Genomic DNA, 17,610 nt, shown 5'->3' with positions numbered 1-17,610 from the left:
CAAGAGCTGGGTTCTTCTAGGCTGTTGAATGTCTTATTCAGCTTATAGGATCACATATTTAGAACTAGACCATAGAGGTCATCTCGTCTCACCTCTTTACATTACAGATGAGAAAAATGAATCCCAGGGAAGTGAAATGATTTAAACTCAGGTCCTCTGATATCAAATTCAGCACTGCTGCTAATGCCCCAATATGGGAAAGAAATGACTGTCACATATCTGGTAGTAGTGCTATAACCAAATGTTACTTATGATGCATAAGTGGACAGAGTGTCATCACTGGAGAAGGGCAGCTATCCAAGTAAGAGAACTGGCCTGCCATAGTTCTCAAGAGAGCTTTCACAAAAGTCATAAGATAAGCCTACCTTCATCAGGGTATTTCAATCTTCATTCTATGGCTGCCCCATCTACAGATCTTCCCTATCACCTAAGCATAGTTGTGGAAGATGAGGCTAGCATAAGAAAATTTCAAGGATACTTTTCTCTCCAGTGGCCTGGGTAGGGCTCATAATCACTGTCCTCCAGAGCTCATAAAGGTGAAGTGACTTGAGGTTTAACTACAGTACCTATTACAAAGTGACTAGTACTTACCACATTTCAGACAGAGTATCTTTTCAGAATGTCACAAGGAAGAAAGGTGAGCAAATGATTCCTGGTTTTTATTTTGGCAAAAAATGAAAACCTACAAAAATTTCCGTTCTTTTCTAGAATTAGCAGGCAATTTCTTTCCTGTTTGGAAATAGTGTTGACTAGGAAAGGCTTTGAGAATATACTGCTATCTATAAGAGGCTCCTCTTTTAAGCCTGCCAAAGCTCCTTAGCTAAGTGGTTAAGTCCACTTTTCTATGCACTGGGTTCGCAACAGATGTAGAACTGAAACTCATCTTTAAAAAGCCAAATTAGCCTATACCAGCAATGTGAACTGGGTCTGAAATTCCTTTAGTGAAAAATCATCCAACTTAATTTACCACTTAGCTTTTCTTGAAGTTTTTTCTTAGCTACATTATGAAAACCTTAAGTATTTGAAAGATATCTAAGAATATTCTTCAGTCCTACTCTCCACACTTCAGAAGGGCAGTTGGCTAATCCTTCAGATTATATTTAAGGTCAGTTTAGTGCCTAGCCCAGCAATATACATAAAAAGGAACTTAAAGTATTTCTGTAAGATGGTGATTTTCTATATTATAACTAGGAACTATATATTTCATTATTTGCAGGCTCTTCAATATTATTAGTATGAGTATTTACTCTACAAATTACAACCTCTATCCCATACCCCCAAGACTTAGTAGATGATCTTTGAAAGTTATTATACCCAAAAATTTATTGCTCTGTGGTCAATCTGGCAATGACCCTCTCTGAATTTAGCCAACCTCATCCTCACACAACAGACACATAGTCCACCACCAAGCTAGCTTCACTGAAACAGTCAAACGTTAGGTTTCATAGGTAGGAGGCACAGTGGATCTACAGAATACTGGACTTGAGAGTCAAGAGTAACAGAATTTCAATCCTGCCCCAGACACTTATAATCACGTGACCTTGAGCAAATCACTTAGTCTCTTAGCCTCAGTTTATTCATACGTAAAATAAGGATAATAACAGCACCTAACTCACAGGGTGGTTGTGAGGATCAAATGAGATAATGTATGTAAAGTGATCTTCTAGACTTAAAGCATTATATTAAATGTTAACTATTATTATAGCCATCAAGAATATGTGGTCAATAATTAGGGCCAAAATCGATTGTTCCTGTGCACAAAGACCATACAGTTTGAAAAACTTGTATGTACCTAAAATGCCTAAGCCCAAGAAAGCAGGGATTTATCATTTCCTAGAGTAGAAGAATAGAAGATAAGGTTGTAGAGGAGAGTTACCCACCTAGGGACTCAGCAAAAAGGAAAAGTACAACTTCCCACTCAATCCCCTGTACTCTTCAATTAATTACTGAAAATTTTATTCAAACTCAGCTTTTGTTGCTGGTTATGAGGGAAAGGGTTTGGGAACGATACATACCAGAGTAAAACCAACTTCTGTTTCACTGTCCTCTTAGTGCTCACACACTTTTAGAGATGTATGCATCTGGTGGTTTAGTAGGTAAAGGGTAGGATAAAGTAGATATAGTAGATATAGGTTAGGTGGGGTTTACAGCCCATCTCTGACACCTCAGTGTATGAATATCGGTGAGTTGTTTACCTTCCAACCTCAGACAACTCTTTACACTATAGACAAGTTATAATCAGTTGATTTCAAGAGAATTCCCACACCACTGAAACTGGTCTTTGAAATATTAATATATGTTGATGAACTATTACCACCTGGAGACTAGACACACTTAGCTATGTATGTTAAAATTTTTGTTACATACTTAAAACTTAAGAGCCAGAAGGAACCTCAGACATCATCTAGTCCAGAGCTTCTTAAACTTTTTCCACTTGCTACCCCTTCCTTGCTTCTTAAACTGTGGTTGCAACCCATATCTAGTCCAACTTGTACCTGAGCAGAAATCCTACTCTATGCATATTTCCAATAAGAGGTCATTCAGTCTCTCACTACTTCCCAAGGCAAGCCATTCCACTTTTAGATAGTTCCACTTTCCATACTGGGTTGAAATGAGCCTCTACCCTAGGAAAAGAATCAAAACTACTACTCATGCAATCTCTGCAAAGCTCAGAGAACCAGAGGCTCAAGGGATTCAGAAGTTACAATAGAAATTGGGTATTACTATTTCAAGGAGGTATTTAAAGAATACGAGCAGACATGTTTAAGGTCCTAAAATACCTTATTTACATTTTAATCCCTATTTCAGCAAAACCTTGCAAACCAGAAAGAGGCACCCACTCGTTTAAGATTCCTTATATCACAAGATCATAAGTTTAGAAACCAAAGACTTGAAAGATCATCTAAACTGTTTCCTCAACTTAGAGATGAGAAAACTAAGGCCCAGAAAGTTAGTGATTTGCCCCAGGCCAAACAAGTAATAAAAGGCAGAACCAGATTTCAAGTCCAGTTCTTCTTGACTCCAATTCTATTATATTATCCTGCCCTCAGCTACTGTTGTTGAGTGATCTACACAGTTCTGATCTATATGAGAAAATGCAAAAGTGATGTAAAACTAGAGAACAGCTAGTGTAAGGGAGATAGGTTGTCTTCCTTATATCTGTCAGTGCAAATATTACACAAATAGTACCTACAGCTGGTGGGAATGGCTGAACAGCTATTAATTTTGCTATTACCAAAAATGGATCATTTCTGAAGGTTTTACTTGAAATTTTGCAATATTTATGAATTTTGCAAAATTCTTAGCAAGTTCTTTGGCAGGGAGAGAAAGGATTTTAAATTTCAATTCAATCTCTGGTCCAACATAAGAAAAATTCAAGGGATTTTTTTGGACTGAAACTATAATTTCATCGGTTCAAGAACTTCGAGTGAAGAAACTCTCTCTACTAATGCCAGTCTCATAGAGTTTCCCAAGGCAGGGCTGGCTGCATGTATCAGAGACTCAAACCTAGGTCTTGATGACTCCATGGTCAAATCTTTAACCATTGTGCCTTGCTGCCTATCAGCAGGATAAAATTTCAAAAATTAATTTCATTTAAAGTATCATGTTCAAAACAAAAATGATGTATTTGAAAAATGTGACCAAGACAGACAAGTTACAGACTTAAACACAGGAGATGATATAAAACTACAAATGACCATGTCTGAATTGGTCTGAAGAACCTAATTCTGATAAAGAACTTATTAGTTATTGAACTAAGACTTTAAAAGAGAAAAACTTTATACTTCTCATTGGAAAGAGGCAGATCACCCTTAAATAATTTTTTAAAAAAACCATGACAAAAAACTTATTAAGAGCTCTTAGCTACCTGCCAAGACAAACAGGAGGACATTTTAAAAAGTACAAAAACCCTACATGCTCAAGTTATATACATCAAGTCTTGATCCAATCTTAGAATAGTCTATTTACAATTAAACAGCACCATAATTTCCTCAGCCAGGTTAGTTGTTTTAATCATACCAAAAGAACTGTGATTTAACATATAAATTCATTTAAAACAAAACAAAATCCACAAGAGAACTTGCAATCCCTCAAGAGAAAAATGAACTTTTACCTACTGCCATGAATGGCTTAAAAAAAATGAATTGAAGTGCAATACATCTGAACTTCTTTCTTCCAACCACGAAGACTAAGGGATACTGAAGTTCCCTGTGACATGCAAATGAGCAAACAAGATGCAATTCTTTAATTGCAGGAGTGTTAACCAAAGTAACACAATGCTGAGCTCCATTCCCCAGTGCCTAACAATTACTCTTGAAATTAATGCTTCAAACTTCTCTTGAATTCCAGGCTTTGAGCAGACCTGAGAAAGCTGCAGCCACAATCCTAAGGCAATTAAACAAAAGAGAGATCTGAAATTAGCTCATCTTTTTTAAGAAACATATTAAAAATAAGTTATAGATACCTCCTGTCTAGTCATCCTATTATTTTAACGCTACTTTCAGGCCATTTAAAATTAATTTCCATTTTGTTGTTAAAGTTAATAAAGCTTATTATTTGAATTGTTTGAAGTTTTGACCTTCTTTTTGTCTCCAGTGAAAGGATTTTCCTTCCTCTATTCTTCTTTTTGAGGGATGCAGAATTGAAATAACATGGGATGCTGGCTAACAGTATGTATCAGCTCCCTTCCATTTACAGAATCAGTAAGCCCACAATCTCAATCTCTGGCAGCTTGAACTGAGGCCAGAATACACTTCACAAACCAAGTGAACCAAAAAGCTTTTTTTGGTCCCTCACTCTCATTTCCCAGGTATTTCCTTATATATACATTATCCAAGAAAGTACGATGGAGAAAAATTACCATCCAGCATAACTAGAAATAACAAACTGAATTAGGAAGTATTCAAGAAAAGCATGCTATGTCTAGCATATGAAGCAATGCATCATTGAACTGTTTTTAGTGCTGGTGTTTAAATGTCAGGAAATCTTTCACACTGAGCAGTTAAAATAAGGAAAGTGCTTTGTAAATTGTTAAGCACTATAGAAATGTGAGCTATTATCTGATGACTAGAATGAAAAATAGGCACAATCTCCTCCTAGGCACAGGTGAAATGGGCAGTCCTGACATTCTTCATGCAAGGCAGAGGGAAAAGGGAGAATCATTCCATCCTCCTGTGAGGACATTCGGTTTCACTGTTCCCATGTAGCCCATGCAGCCCTGAAATGGAGTCTAGGTCAGGGTATGCAAGAGAATGGCTGGTGTAGCCCTATTCTGATTCTCTTTCCCAACAAAGATGCCCCTCACATTGTTCTCTAGGGGAGAACGCACACACTTACTTCAAAGCAGTTGTGCATTTGAAGCACAAGCTACCATGACTAATGATTTTTTTTTTCTACCCCAGCGAGGAGTAGCAAAGGTATTAGTGGAGTGGCCTCCTGCGGCTAAAGGTGGAAACAGAGGTCAACAATTCAGGAGATATTTCCAGATACCACTGAGGCAGGAGGACAAAAGAACTGTGAATCAAGTACAATATAATATAAGAGATTTTACTGTATTTACTAAGTTATTGCCTAGTGCTCCAGAGTCAGTAACAGCATAAGACTGCCTACCACCAGCTTGATAAAAGGTACCAAAATTGGTTGGTATGAACATAAAAATTTTCATAAACACATGAAAAAAGGGACAGCAATGCTGAAACACAATGCTAGGAATATTTTTCCCACTTTTTCCCCTTGATGAATGAGTTTTGAATAACAGCAGTTAAAATCAGAAAAGAAACATTACAAATACTGCACTTCTGTTGCTGTCAAAAAAAGCTACATTTGGGGCAAATTATGCAGTAGGAATTTTTTGAAATAGCCTAATTTGGTTTGTTTAAAAAAACTTATTCTGAATTCAAAAAGTGCTGTTCTTCATGGATGGCTGCTTTATTCATTGTTCAAATCATTTAAACAAAGCCATTTATGTTGGGTTTCTTTTTTTTTTTTTTAATAAATGGTTATTTCATTTGTTGACTCTTGTATTAGAAATGGCAATCATATGAGTCTCAAAGGCTGGCTCTTTGTGTTTTATGTTTTGTGTAGATCTCCATCACAGATGGAATTTTTCATTGGTCATTCCTCAGAACTCATGGGCAAATAAGGGCAGTGAAAATAAATTTCACGCCATAAAGGAGGAAAAACCAAAAGGGAAAACCAGCCAACAAGACCAGTTCAGTTCTCAACTGGTGTTGGATTTTGCAAAGGCTGGCTCACAATAACCTGTACTACATAGTCCTTTGGGATCTTCAATTCTTCCAGTTTCATTTTGTCAGTGAGGGGCCTGCCTGAAAAGAACCAGCGCTGACTAGTTGGCTCCACCCCTTCCACTGCATTCAACCTCCTCTTCATGTGGTACACTGTGTCTGTACTACGAGCCAAAAGTTTGAGATCTTTGCCTGTGGAAAGACGTAAACGGAGTTGACATTCATATCCAGAATTCGGTGGTGGATCAGGAATATCCAGAGTCTCTATGTCACTCTTTTCTTCTATCATGTTGATTGGTGGGGCCAAGCAATAGACTGGAAGCTGATATCTGTTTCCCAGTTCATCATAACACTCCGTAAGGGCACCTTCAAAAGGAGGAAAAAAGTAACAGTGATCTAAATTAATTCATTGTGATATATACTTTGGGAAATTTCCAAGTCACCTGTTAGTGTCTTCTGTAGTCAATACAATATAAAGTTGTGATGTCAGCTTGCTAGTTGATTAGCAATGATAAGTAAAAACCAGCAAGGTTAATTATTATCATCTAGTTTTCAATTCAATTTAAAAGTATCCATTAAGCATCCATATTCAAGCCACTGTGCTTGGGGAGTGGGGGGCGCTGGTGGTGGCAGGCAACACTTGAACCTCATTCTCATCATAACTGGCTTAAAGAGGGAATGATACACATATAGAGTTGGGTATTGAAATGTATCTTACCTTATAGGGAAGTAGGAAGGAAAAGGAATCAAAAGGGGGAGGAGGAGGGACAGGGAATGACAGAAGGGAAGGTAGAGTAAAGAAGGCAAAAGTCAGAAGCAAAACAGACTTTTGAGGAGGGACAGGGTAAAAAGAGAAAGAAGGATAAACAGGGAAAAATAGAATGGAGGGAAATAGTAATCATAACAGTGATTGTGAATGGGATGAACTCACCCATAAAATGGAAGTGGATAGCAGAATGGATTAAAAACCAGAATCCAACAACACGTTGTTTATAAGAAACACACTTCAAACAGAGAGATACATACAGAGCTAAGGGGGCAGAGCAGAATCTATGATGCTTCAACTGTGGTTAAAAAAAAAAATGCTTCAACTGTGGTAAAAAAAAAAAAAGCAGTGGTAGCAATCTTGATCTCAGACAAAGCAAAAGCAGAAGTAGACCTAATTAAAAGAGATGAGCAAGGAAACTATATTATGCTAAAAAGTTATCATAGACAATGAATATCAATACTGAACATATATGGACCAAATGGTACAGCATCCAAATTCTTAAAGGAAAAGTTAAATGAGTTACGAGAGGGAATAAATAGTAAAACTATACTACTAGAGGACTTCAACATTCTTCTCTTAGAACTAGATAAATCTAACCATAAAATAAACAAAGAATAAGTTAAAGACATGAATAGAATTTTAGAAAAGTCAGATATGAAAGACCTCTGGAGAAAATGAACGGAAATAGAAAGGAATATACCTTTTTCTCAGTCGTAAATGGCACCTTCACAAACAATTAACATGTATTAGGGAATAAAAGCCTTAAAATCAAAAGTAGAGAAGCAGAAATAATAAATGCATCCTTTTTAGAACATAATGCAATAAAAATTATATTCAATAAAGAGCTATGGAAACAAAGATTAAAAATTAATTGGAAACTAAATAATCTAATTCTAAAGAATGAGTGAGTCAAAGAACAAATCAAAGAAACAATGATTTCATTAAAAAGAATGACAACAATTAGAGAACACATCAAAATTTGTGGGATGCAACCAAAGTAGGGAAAATTTACCTCTCTAAATGTTTACATCAATAAAATGCTCTGAGAAAAAGCAGATCAATGAATTGGGCATGAAACTAAAAAAACTAGAAAAAGAACAAATTAAAAATTCCCAATTAAACACCAAGTTGGAAATCCTGAAAATCAAAGAAGAGATTAATAAAATTGAAAATAAGAAAATCATTGAACTAATTAATAAAACTAGAAACTGGTTTTATGAAAATACCAATAAAATAGACAAACTACTGGTTAACTGGATTTCAAAAAAAAAAAAAATCAAATTACCAGTATCAAAAATGGAAAGGGTGGATTCACCACTGATGAAGATGATATTAAAGCATTATTAGGAGCTCTTTTGTCTGATTTTATGCCAATAAATCTAACAATCTAAGTGAACTGGATGAATATTTACGAAAATATAAATTGCTAAGATTAACAGAAGACAGAGTATTTAAATAACCCTACCTTAGGAAAAAAAAAAAAACTGAACAAATCATCAATGAACACCCTAAGAAAAAATCTCCAGGACTAGATGGATTCACAAGTGAATTCTACCAGACATTTAAATCACATTCCAACACTATATAAACTATTTGGAAAAATAGGTAAAGGAGTCCTACCCAAACTCCTTTTACGACACAAATGTAGTACTGATACCTAAGTTAGGAAGAACAAAAACAAAGAAAGAAAACTACAGACCAATTTCCCTAATGAATATTGATACAAAAATTTTAGGAGATTACAGCAATATATCACAAAGATCGTAAACTATAATCAAGTGGGATTTATACCAGAAATGCAGAGCTGGTTCAATATTAGGAAAACTATAAGCATAATGGACCATAAGTCAATAACACAATGAACAAAAATCATAATTATTTCAATGGATTCAGAAAAAGCTTTTGATAAAATGCAACACTCACTCCTATTAAAAATGTGAGAAAGCATAGGAATCAGTGGAGGTTTCCTTAAAATGATAAATAGTATCTATCTAAAACCATCAGCAAGCATTTTTTGTAACAGGCACGCAGTAGAAAACTTTCTAACAAGATAAAGGGTGAATAAGGATGTCCTTATCAACACTATAATTCAATATTGTACTATAAATGCCAGCTATGGCAATTAGACAAGAAAAAGAAATTGAAGGAATTAGAAGAAGCAATGAGGAAACAAAACTATCACTCTTTGCAGAAAATACGATGGTATAAGAATCCTAGAGAATCAACTAAAAACTAGCTGAAATAATTAACAACTTCAGCAAAGTTGCAGGATATGTAATAAACACAACGTAAATCATTAGCATTTCTATATATATCACCAACAAAGTCCAGCAGGAAGAGATAAAAAGAGAGATTCCATTTAAAATAACTGCAGGTAATATAAAATACTTAGGAATCTACCTGCCAAGACAAACCCAGTAATTCTATGAACACAATTATAAAACACTTTTCACACAAAGAAAGTCAGATTTAAACAACTGGAAAAATATTAACTGCTCTTGGGTAGGCCAAGTCAATATAATAAAAATGGCAATACCACCTAAAAAATTTACTTATTCAGGGCCATACCAATCAAACTACAAAAAATTTATTTTTAGAAAAAACAACAACAAAATTCATCTGGAAGAACAAAAGATCAAGAATATCAGGGGAATTCATGGGAAAAAAAATGTAAAGGAAAAGCAGCCTACCAGTACCAGATCTCAAACTGTTATGCAGCAGTAATCATCAAAACAATCTGATACTGGCTAAGTAATAGAGTGGTGGATCAGTGGAACAGATTAGGTACACGATACACAGTAGTAATGACTACAGCAATCTAGTTTGATAAACTCAAAGACTCAAGGTTTTGGAATAAGAACTCACTATCTGACAAAAATTGCTGGGAAAATTGGAAAGCAGTTTGGCAGAAACCAGGTATAGAGACCAACATCTTACATCATATACCATGATAATGTCAAAATGGATACATAATTAAGACGTAAAGAGTGATATCATAAATAAGAACAGCAAGAAGTAGTTTATCACCTGTTTACCACCTATGGATAAGGGAAGAGCATATGACCAAACAAGAAATAGCATTATGAGATATAAAATGGATAACTTTGATTATATTAAATTAGAGAACTAAGTCAAATTTATAAGAATAGAAGTCATTCCACAATCAATAAATGATCAACAGATATGAACAGGCTGTTTTCAGAAGAAGAAATCAAAGCTATCTATAGTGATGAAAAAATGTTCTAAATAATTATTGGTTAGAGAAATGCGAATTAAAACAATGCTGAGCTACCACCTCACACCTATCAGATTGGCTAATATAACAAAAAAAGGAAAATAACAAATATTGGAGGGGATATGGGAAAATTGGGACACTAACACACTACTGGTGGAGTTGTGAACTGGGTTCAACCATTCTGGAGAGCAATTTGGAACTATGCCCCAAGGGCTATAAAACTGCATACTTTTTTATCCAGCAGTCTCTCTACTACGTGGTTATCTCAAAGAGATAAAAAAAGGGGGCGGGGGGGGCAGGGAGAAGGATCTATTTATAACAGCTCATTTTGTGGTGGCAAAAACTTGGAAATTGAGGGGATATCCATCAATTAGGGAATGGCTAAACAAGTTGTGGTATATGATTGTAATGAATACTATTGTGCTATAACAAACGAATGCAATAATTTCAGAAAAGACTTGGAAAGACTTAGATGAAATGATGCAGAGTAAAGTTAGCAGAACCAGAAGAACACTGTACACAGTGACAGCAATACTGTACAATGATCGACTCTGAACAACTTAACAATACAAAGATCCAAGACAATTCCAAAAGACTTATGATGAAAAATGTTATGCATCTCCAGAGAAAGAACTGATGGGAGTGTGAATGCAGACTGAAGCACATTTTTTAAACCCTATTTACCTTGGTTTTTTGGTCTGTTTTCTTTTGCAACAAGGCTAAATGGAAACATGTTTTGCATGACTGCACATGTATAATTTATATCAAATTTCTTGCCCTCTTAAAGAGTAGGGGGGAAGGGAAGAAGAAAATTTGGAACTCAAAATTTAACAAAACAAATGTTAAAAAAATTATGTGTAATTCAAATTGCAAAAAAAAAAATTGCAAAAAAATGTGCTCAACTCTATGAATACAAAGAAAAACAACAATATGGTCCTTATTTTCAAGGGCTGGAGGATCTACTGAAGTCAAGACAATATATATGCATATACACAGAAATATAAAAAGGGGTAAAGCGTGATAGGGACAATGAAAATATCTATACAAAATGCTCTAGCAATATCTGAGAAGAAAATAAGTTTACTCTGGTAGATTCAGGGAGGCTTCATGGGGAAGTGGTTCCTGACTTGAACTCTGAAGGGAAAGATATATTTCAACAGGTAGAGATGAGAAGGTATTCCAAGTACATGATTACATAGAAGCAAGAGATCACAAATCAGCAAGCAACTCAACCTATAGTTTTATCTGAGCTTCTGAATTTTTTTCCTACTAAATCATTTTAGGTCATATTTCAGAAATAATTCATATTTATGTAAAAGTTCAGTGCAGGAGCTGAAAGGACACTACATATGCAAATCTCCCAATTTTATTGTTAGAATCAATTTTAAAAGGGTATCCAAATTGTAAGAACCAAAACTACATTTTTAAAAATCAACCCTAAGCAGCCACAACACTTACAATTAAAGTATTTACATATCCTGCACTACTAAAAGAGAAGTGTAAAAAGCACAGGACTAAAAGTAAGAAAACCTGGGTTTCCAGTCTGAGCTCTGCCACTGTGTAACCTTGGGCAAATCAGTCAAATTCTCAATTGTCCCATATGTCAAAGAAAAAGGTGGAGACTAGATGACTTCTAAGGATGAAGAGGAAACCACCTTTAAAATTCTATGATAGCTGGCCTATATGTTCTTTGATCCTTAGAGATGAGAAGATTCCCAGCTGTCTTCTACCTGATGCAGTGTAAAAGAGTATTAATCACAAAACACTTAGAAAAATGATGCTTCTCCTAAAGCTAATTAACAGACAAGGTTAACAGGATGGCAAGGGGTAGGTAGGGGGTACGTGAGGAAATGAGGTAAATAAATTTAGGTTTCTGACTAGCTAGCTCAGGAAAAAAAAACTGTTCTACTGAATTATTAATTGCTAACTTCAAGTTAAAGCTCAACAACATACTATTATTAAGGATCATTTCCTTTTGGAATGGAAATGATTTTGCTCTAAGGAGCTTTTTGATGTAATGATACTCACTGTGATGAGACAGGACCTTGCCCAGACTTCAACATGAACACCAGACTGTCAAAAGTGGTTTAGTTCTTAAAACTATTATATAAAACCACAGTCTTTAAGAATAAATATTTAGGCAGATTTCCTCTGCGCAGATCAGAGACTTTTAGATGGAAATGAGAGGCCAATAAACAGATAAACTATAAAATACGTTTCTACAATTACTGTGTTAAGAGTTGAAGAGCTATAGGATCCCCAAGCAATCACTGTTAGGGTCTAAATTAATTGGAGTTAGACTGAGTATAAAGAGGCTCTTATCTTTAGTTAACTATTTAGGGTTAGAAAAGAAACAGCAAAAGTTATTAATGTATGCTTTTATCAATGTAAATCAGCCAATGAAAATCAGCAACTTATTTAACGTTTAGTCTTAGAGAACTGATTCAAGGTACTGAAAGATTGCCTGAGTTGTCCAGGGATAACCAGGCAGCTAGGTGGCACTGGCGATAGAGTGCCCTGCAGTCGGGAAGACCCAAGTTCAAATTCAGTTTCAGATACTTACTAGTTATGTGAACCTGGGCAAGTCACAATCCTGTTTGCCTCAGTTTTCACATCTGTAAAATGAGCTAGAGAAGAAAATGAAAAATCACTCCAGTATCCTTGGCAAGAAACCTCTAAAAGGTGTCATGAAGAGTCAGATGAGACTAAATAACAACATGCTGGAGCCAGTTTACACTGATTTGTGGAGATTGTTAAATTTTCCATGTAAGAACTTATACAACAGAAATCAGCAAATATACAAATCATGGACTGTTTTGTTGATTGTCTACATTTAAGAAAGTGATGGAATATATGTTAATAATGAAGATTAGCTTAAAAATGTGCCATGTGTACATTTTGTTCCTGAAGAGAGCCAGGTGTTAAAATATTTACCATTATACCCCTGGGCCCATCCATTATCATACAGACAGTATTGTGTCAAAAGGCAGGAATTAAGCCCAGGTCCTTTCTGACTCAAATACTGGCCCTCCACCAACTATATAACACTGACTCAGTCCATTAGGGTATACAACAAGTGAAATGGAATTAGAATGAGTCCAAACAAGCTCTAAAGGCCACCAATCAATATTGTGAGCTAAATCTGATTTAGCTAACCTTTCCAGATGGTTCACTGAATGGGTCAGGATAGCAGCAAAAAGATCATGTCATAAGCTTTACACTCTGGTCACCCCTCTCCATTCACCTATCCTATATGTTTGGAAGCATTATTCAAGCTGCAATATTTCTGACCTATTAATCCATGGTTATGACACCATGGAAATGAATCTATTTCACAAAATTATCATTAGACATTGATCCCAACACAACAGGAATACATATGTTACATTTATTCTCTGTTCCTATGAACTTACATAGGGTTATTTGTACATATAATATTATTTATAAACTGAGAACACTGGATCATAGATTAAAAGGTAGAAGGATTATCGAGGTAATTTGAATAGGCCCTTCATTTTATAGATGACACCTGTAAGACTCAATGGTTGCTCTTTGTTTTATGGTCACACACTGGACCTGCAACTCTAGCCAGCTATTTTACTCCTGGTTATAAGGAGAGGTGGAACAGAAGAAAAAGAGTACATAGAGATCAGTGCAAATTCAATATCAAAAAATTGACTGAAAGCACATACCTCAATGATGTCATGGGTCATAAGCATCAACTTAATGCATGTAAAGCATTTTGAAAACTTTAAAGTGTTATTTAAGTCACAGTATTATCTCACTGAATCTCCATAATAACCTTCTGAACTAGATATTATTCTCATTTTTATAGAGAAGGAAACTAGGGTTTAGAGGTTAAGTGACTTGCCTGGGATCACATAGGCAGTACGTGCCAGAGGCAGAACCTTCCATTACAGTTTCCTCAGATCAAGGGTCAGGAAATCTGAATTCTAATCCTAGTTTTCCTACTAACAAGCTGTATCACCTCCATCAAGTCTTTTCACCAGTTTGGGCCTTACCTATAAAATGAAGAGGCTGAACCAATCTCCTCTGGCAACTAGGCGGCGTAGTAGATAGCCAGACATAGAGTCGGGAAGATCAGAGTTCAAAGCAGGCTCTGAATGACCGTAGGCAAGTCACTTAATCTCTAAGTTTCCTTATCTGTAAAATGGGGCTAATAATAGCAGCAACTACTTCCTAGGATTGTTGTGAGTATAAATGAGATAATATTTAAAAAGTATTTTGCATATCCTAAAATGTTATATAAATGTTAGCGATCATAGGTCATCATTTCTCTCATCACTGAATAGAAAGTTAAATCATTTATTTGATTTTCTACTTTTGGTTGTAATGATTAACATTACCAGTGTTACACAGTGACTGCTGTCAAATGGATTTTCAGTCTTAGCTAGCAACATATGCATGGGGAGTTACTTTTGTATATTTTCTTCAGACAATATGCATGTGCAAATATATGAGTGATATCCCTGGCTCATTATCAAATCAGTGTTTCTTAAGGGAAGGTGTATGCTGTACTAACCACTGTGTATCCTAAGATGGACACTTTAGCTTTGGGTTATTCACTTGTTTGTTCATTAAACACATTTCATTCAATCAATCAATTTTTATTTATATTGCTTACCCCCAAGATAATTGCTGGGGACACAAATACAAAAGTCAAACAGTTTCTGCCACCAAGTAAGTACTTTTACAGATTCTAAAACACTTCTTCACCCATGAGAGGTCAGTTATGCCTCTTCTTCTTTGTAGCCCTATATGTCAGACCTGGGTTTTTAAGCCTAAAGTGCAGCAAGAGAGTTTGAATGGGAACTTTCAGGTATAGAGAAGTTGTCAAAATGATTACTACAACTCTCTCACCTTCAAGTAACTTTTCAGGACAGGCAGAGCTTAAGTCTAGAAGTCAGCTACTAGAGAATTTTTGTTACTCAAAAATCTTCATATTTAGATATCTGTATTACCAATGCTAGGAATTTAGTAATGAACTATTTATTACTTGTTACTTTAGGTTCTACTAGTTATAGTTCTACTATTCCCTATCATTTGGCTGTAATATAATTTGGGTTTCAAATATTTGTTTCAGATTAAAATCTAAAGTAACTAAAAGTAGGGAAAGTTAGAGAATTATAGGTAAACAAAAATGCATAAATTTCATCTTAAGACTGTAGTTTACCTTCTCCCTCAAATATTTATAACCATAAAGTACCTTCCAGGGTCTGTATAAGACAAACCAATTCCTATAGTTTCTTCAAGTCAATTGTTGAATATTACCCTTTAGAATCTTTTAGGGCCATAATATGTAGTCCTTATCTATCTATCTATCTATCTATTTATCTATCTATCCTAATCCTCTACTGTCTACCTCTACTGTCTCCAAATCTCTTCAGTACCATAATAGTAAAGTGGCATCTCTTTCAAACTCCCCAGGAGAATTCAAGGGGCATGAGAAAATGATTCCCTGTTCATGCTCAACTCAACAAAGCAATTATAACATTACACAATAACATTCAGTAAATATGAAGCACCCACTGTGTGCAGAACATTGTACTAGGCATTGTGAAAGGATTCAACAGATGTAAGACATTATTCCTGCTTTCTAAAAGCTTACAAACTGGGTGAGCTGACAGAACATAGGTCCACTAAATCTTAAGAACACTTTAGAAAAGTGATACATAAATAAGTGGCAACTAATCTAGTACAAACTACAAGGGTAGACAGCAAGGGAATTAAGAGTTAGCTGGAATTCCTAGAGGAAGTGAATTATGAATGGCCTTTTAGAAAAAGGAAGGGAATATAGTGACAAAAAAAGGAAAAAAGCACATTCTAAGCATGGTGAGTGACATGAAGACAGGTAAGCAACTCATATACAACTGACAGCAAGCAGTTTTAGTAGGATGGAATGAAAAATTTATGCTGTGGAGTAACAAGAAATTAAATGAGATGGTGGAGAGCCATAAGAGTAAGGCTAAAGAATTTGGATTTGATATAAGAGCAAACTACTTTAAGTTACCCAATATAATGAAACAGGATTTTTAAGATTTTTATCAGCTTTCTGTAAGAGACAACATGGACCAGTGGAGAGAGGGCTGATACAGGAGCAAAAAAAGATGTAGTTTTAAACCTTACCTCTGACACATAATGTATGACAACTTACAAGTCACTTAACCTCTCAGGGCGCTTGCCAATTCTGAGATTATACATTACAGATAAGATGCTGACCAGCATCAGTAAGGAAAGAAATACGTATGAGAGGACTTCGGAAAATTAGCAAGGGCTTGATGATAGATTAAGTATGGTATTAGCAACTGAAATTAAAAAAAAGAATCTTCAGCTTAAGGTTGCTGAACAGTGAAGGAATCACTGATAATTTTTAAAAGTTGAGGACCGTAATTTAGCTTTGCTTTACAATTAATTCTAAAAATTACCTGAAATAGAGACAATTGAAGAAACAAGTCATACATAACAGAAAACAAAAAAAAGTAGGTATAGAAAGAGGCCAAGGTCAGATCTGAGGCAATAGATGCATGACTTGTAGTTATAACCATGTGATCCAATGGTGTTCCTGAGGTTAGCACACCAGGAGGAAAGTCCAGTGTCAAGGTCCTGGGACTAAGCCCTCAGGGCATGTCCACAGATAGAGATGGCTATGTGAAGCTGTGAATACAGCACTAATTCTAGACTTGGAAGGCCCAAGTTCAAATTTAGACCAACACAGTCACTAGCTGTGTGATGCCAAGCAGGCCATTTAATGGCAGTCTGCCTCAATTTCCCCATCTGTAAAATGGGAGCAATAATAGTGAGGATAAAATTAGATATTTATAAAGCATTATATAAAATGCAAGGCAGAAACTGGGTAGGAGCAGAAGTAGAGAAAAAAAGACTGAAAAAGAACAAAATAAAGGGAAGCAGGAGAATAGAGTAAAAAAATTATCAAAACAGAAACAAAAGATTACAAGAAGGAAAAGATGTTCACGAGTATTAAAGAGTTGGTAGCATAAATGTTTGCTAATTATAACAACGATAAGTAAAGAAAGAAGAAACCAAGAGGCCATTACAACCACCCTGAAGGGTACCACTGATATTCTTAAAGAATTACGTTTCTGCAGAAAGGTAAGGTTGAGAGCTAGAGCCTATCAGGAGGAAATGATGAAGCTCTGGAGCCCAGGGGAAGAAGAGTAAAGGTTTGACTAAGAGTAACTCACATGTTTAACAGTAAAAAAGGAAGGAAGGAAGAAAGAAAGGAAGGGAGAGGGACAGGTAGAGGGAAAGGGGGGGGAAGGAGGGGGGAGAGAGGGGGAGAGAGAGAGAGAGAGAGAGAGAGAGAGAGAGAGAGAGAGAGA

The 17,610-nt window shown here is 35.6% G+C and overlaps 1 protein-coding gene across 2 annotated transcripts in view; it reads right to left on the bottom strand.

The window, feature by feature from the left end:
* Positions 1–3,907: 3,907 nt before the first annotated feature.
* UBTD2 (ubiquitin domain containing 2) overlaps positions 3,908–17,610 on the bottom strand; it is a 64,019-nt gene continuing 50,316 nt past the window's right edge. The window contains exons 3-4 of one of the 2 annotated variants that reach the window (XM_027841810.1): positions 6,438–6,611; positions 3,908–4,386 (exon numbers count right to left, since the gene is read on the bottom strand). In XM_027841810.1, the coding sequence (XP_027697611.1) occupies positions 4,190–4,386; positions 6,438–6,611 (371 nt within the window). In that variant the 3' untranslated portion in view covers positions 3,908–4,189. Of the gene's footprint in view, positions 4,387–5,944; positions 6,612–17,610 lie in introns of those variants that run through there. The other variant, XM_027841809.1, reaches the window with a different exon arrangement.

The sequence above is a fragment of the Vombatus ursinus genome, unplaced genomic scaffold (assembly GCF_900497805.2).
Source record: "Vombatus ursinus unplaced genomic scaffold, bare-nosed wombat genome assembly UNPS02014863.1, whole genome shotgun sequence".
Lineage (NCBI taxonomy): Eukaryota > Metazoa > Chordata > Mammalia > Diprotodontia > Vombatidae > Vombatus > Vombatus ursinus.
This window is presented reverse-complemented; position numbering and strand designations above follow the sequence as displayed.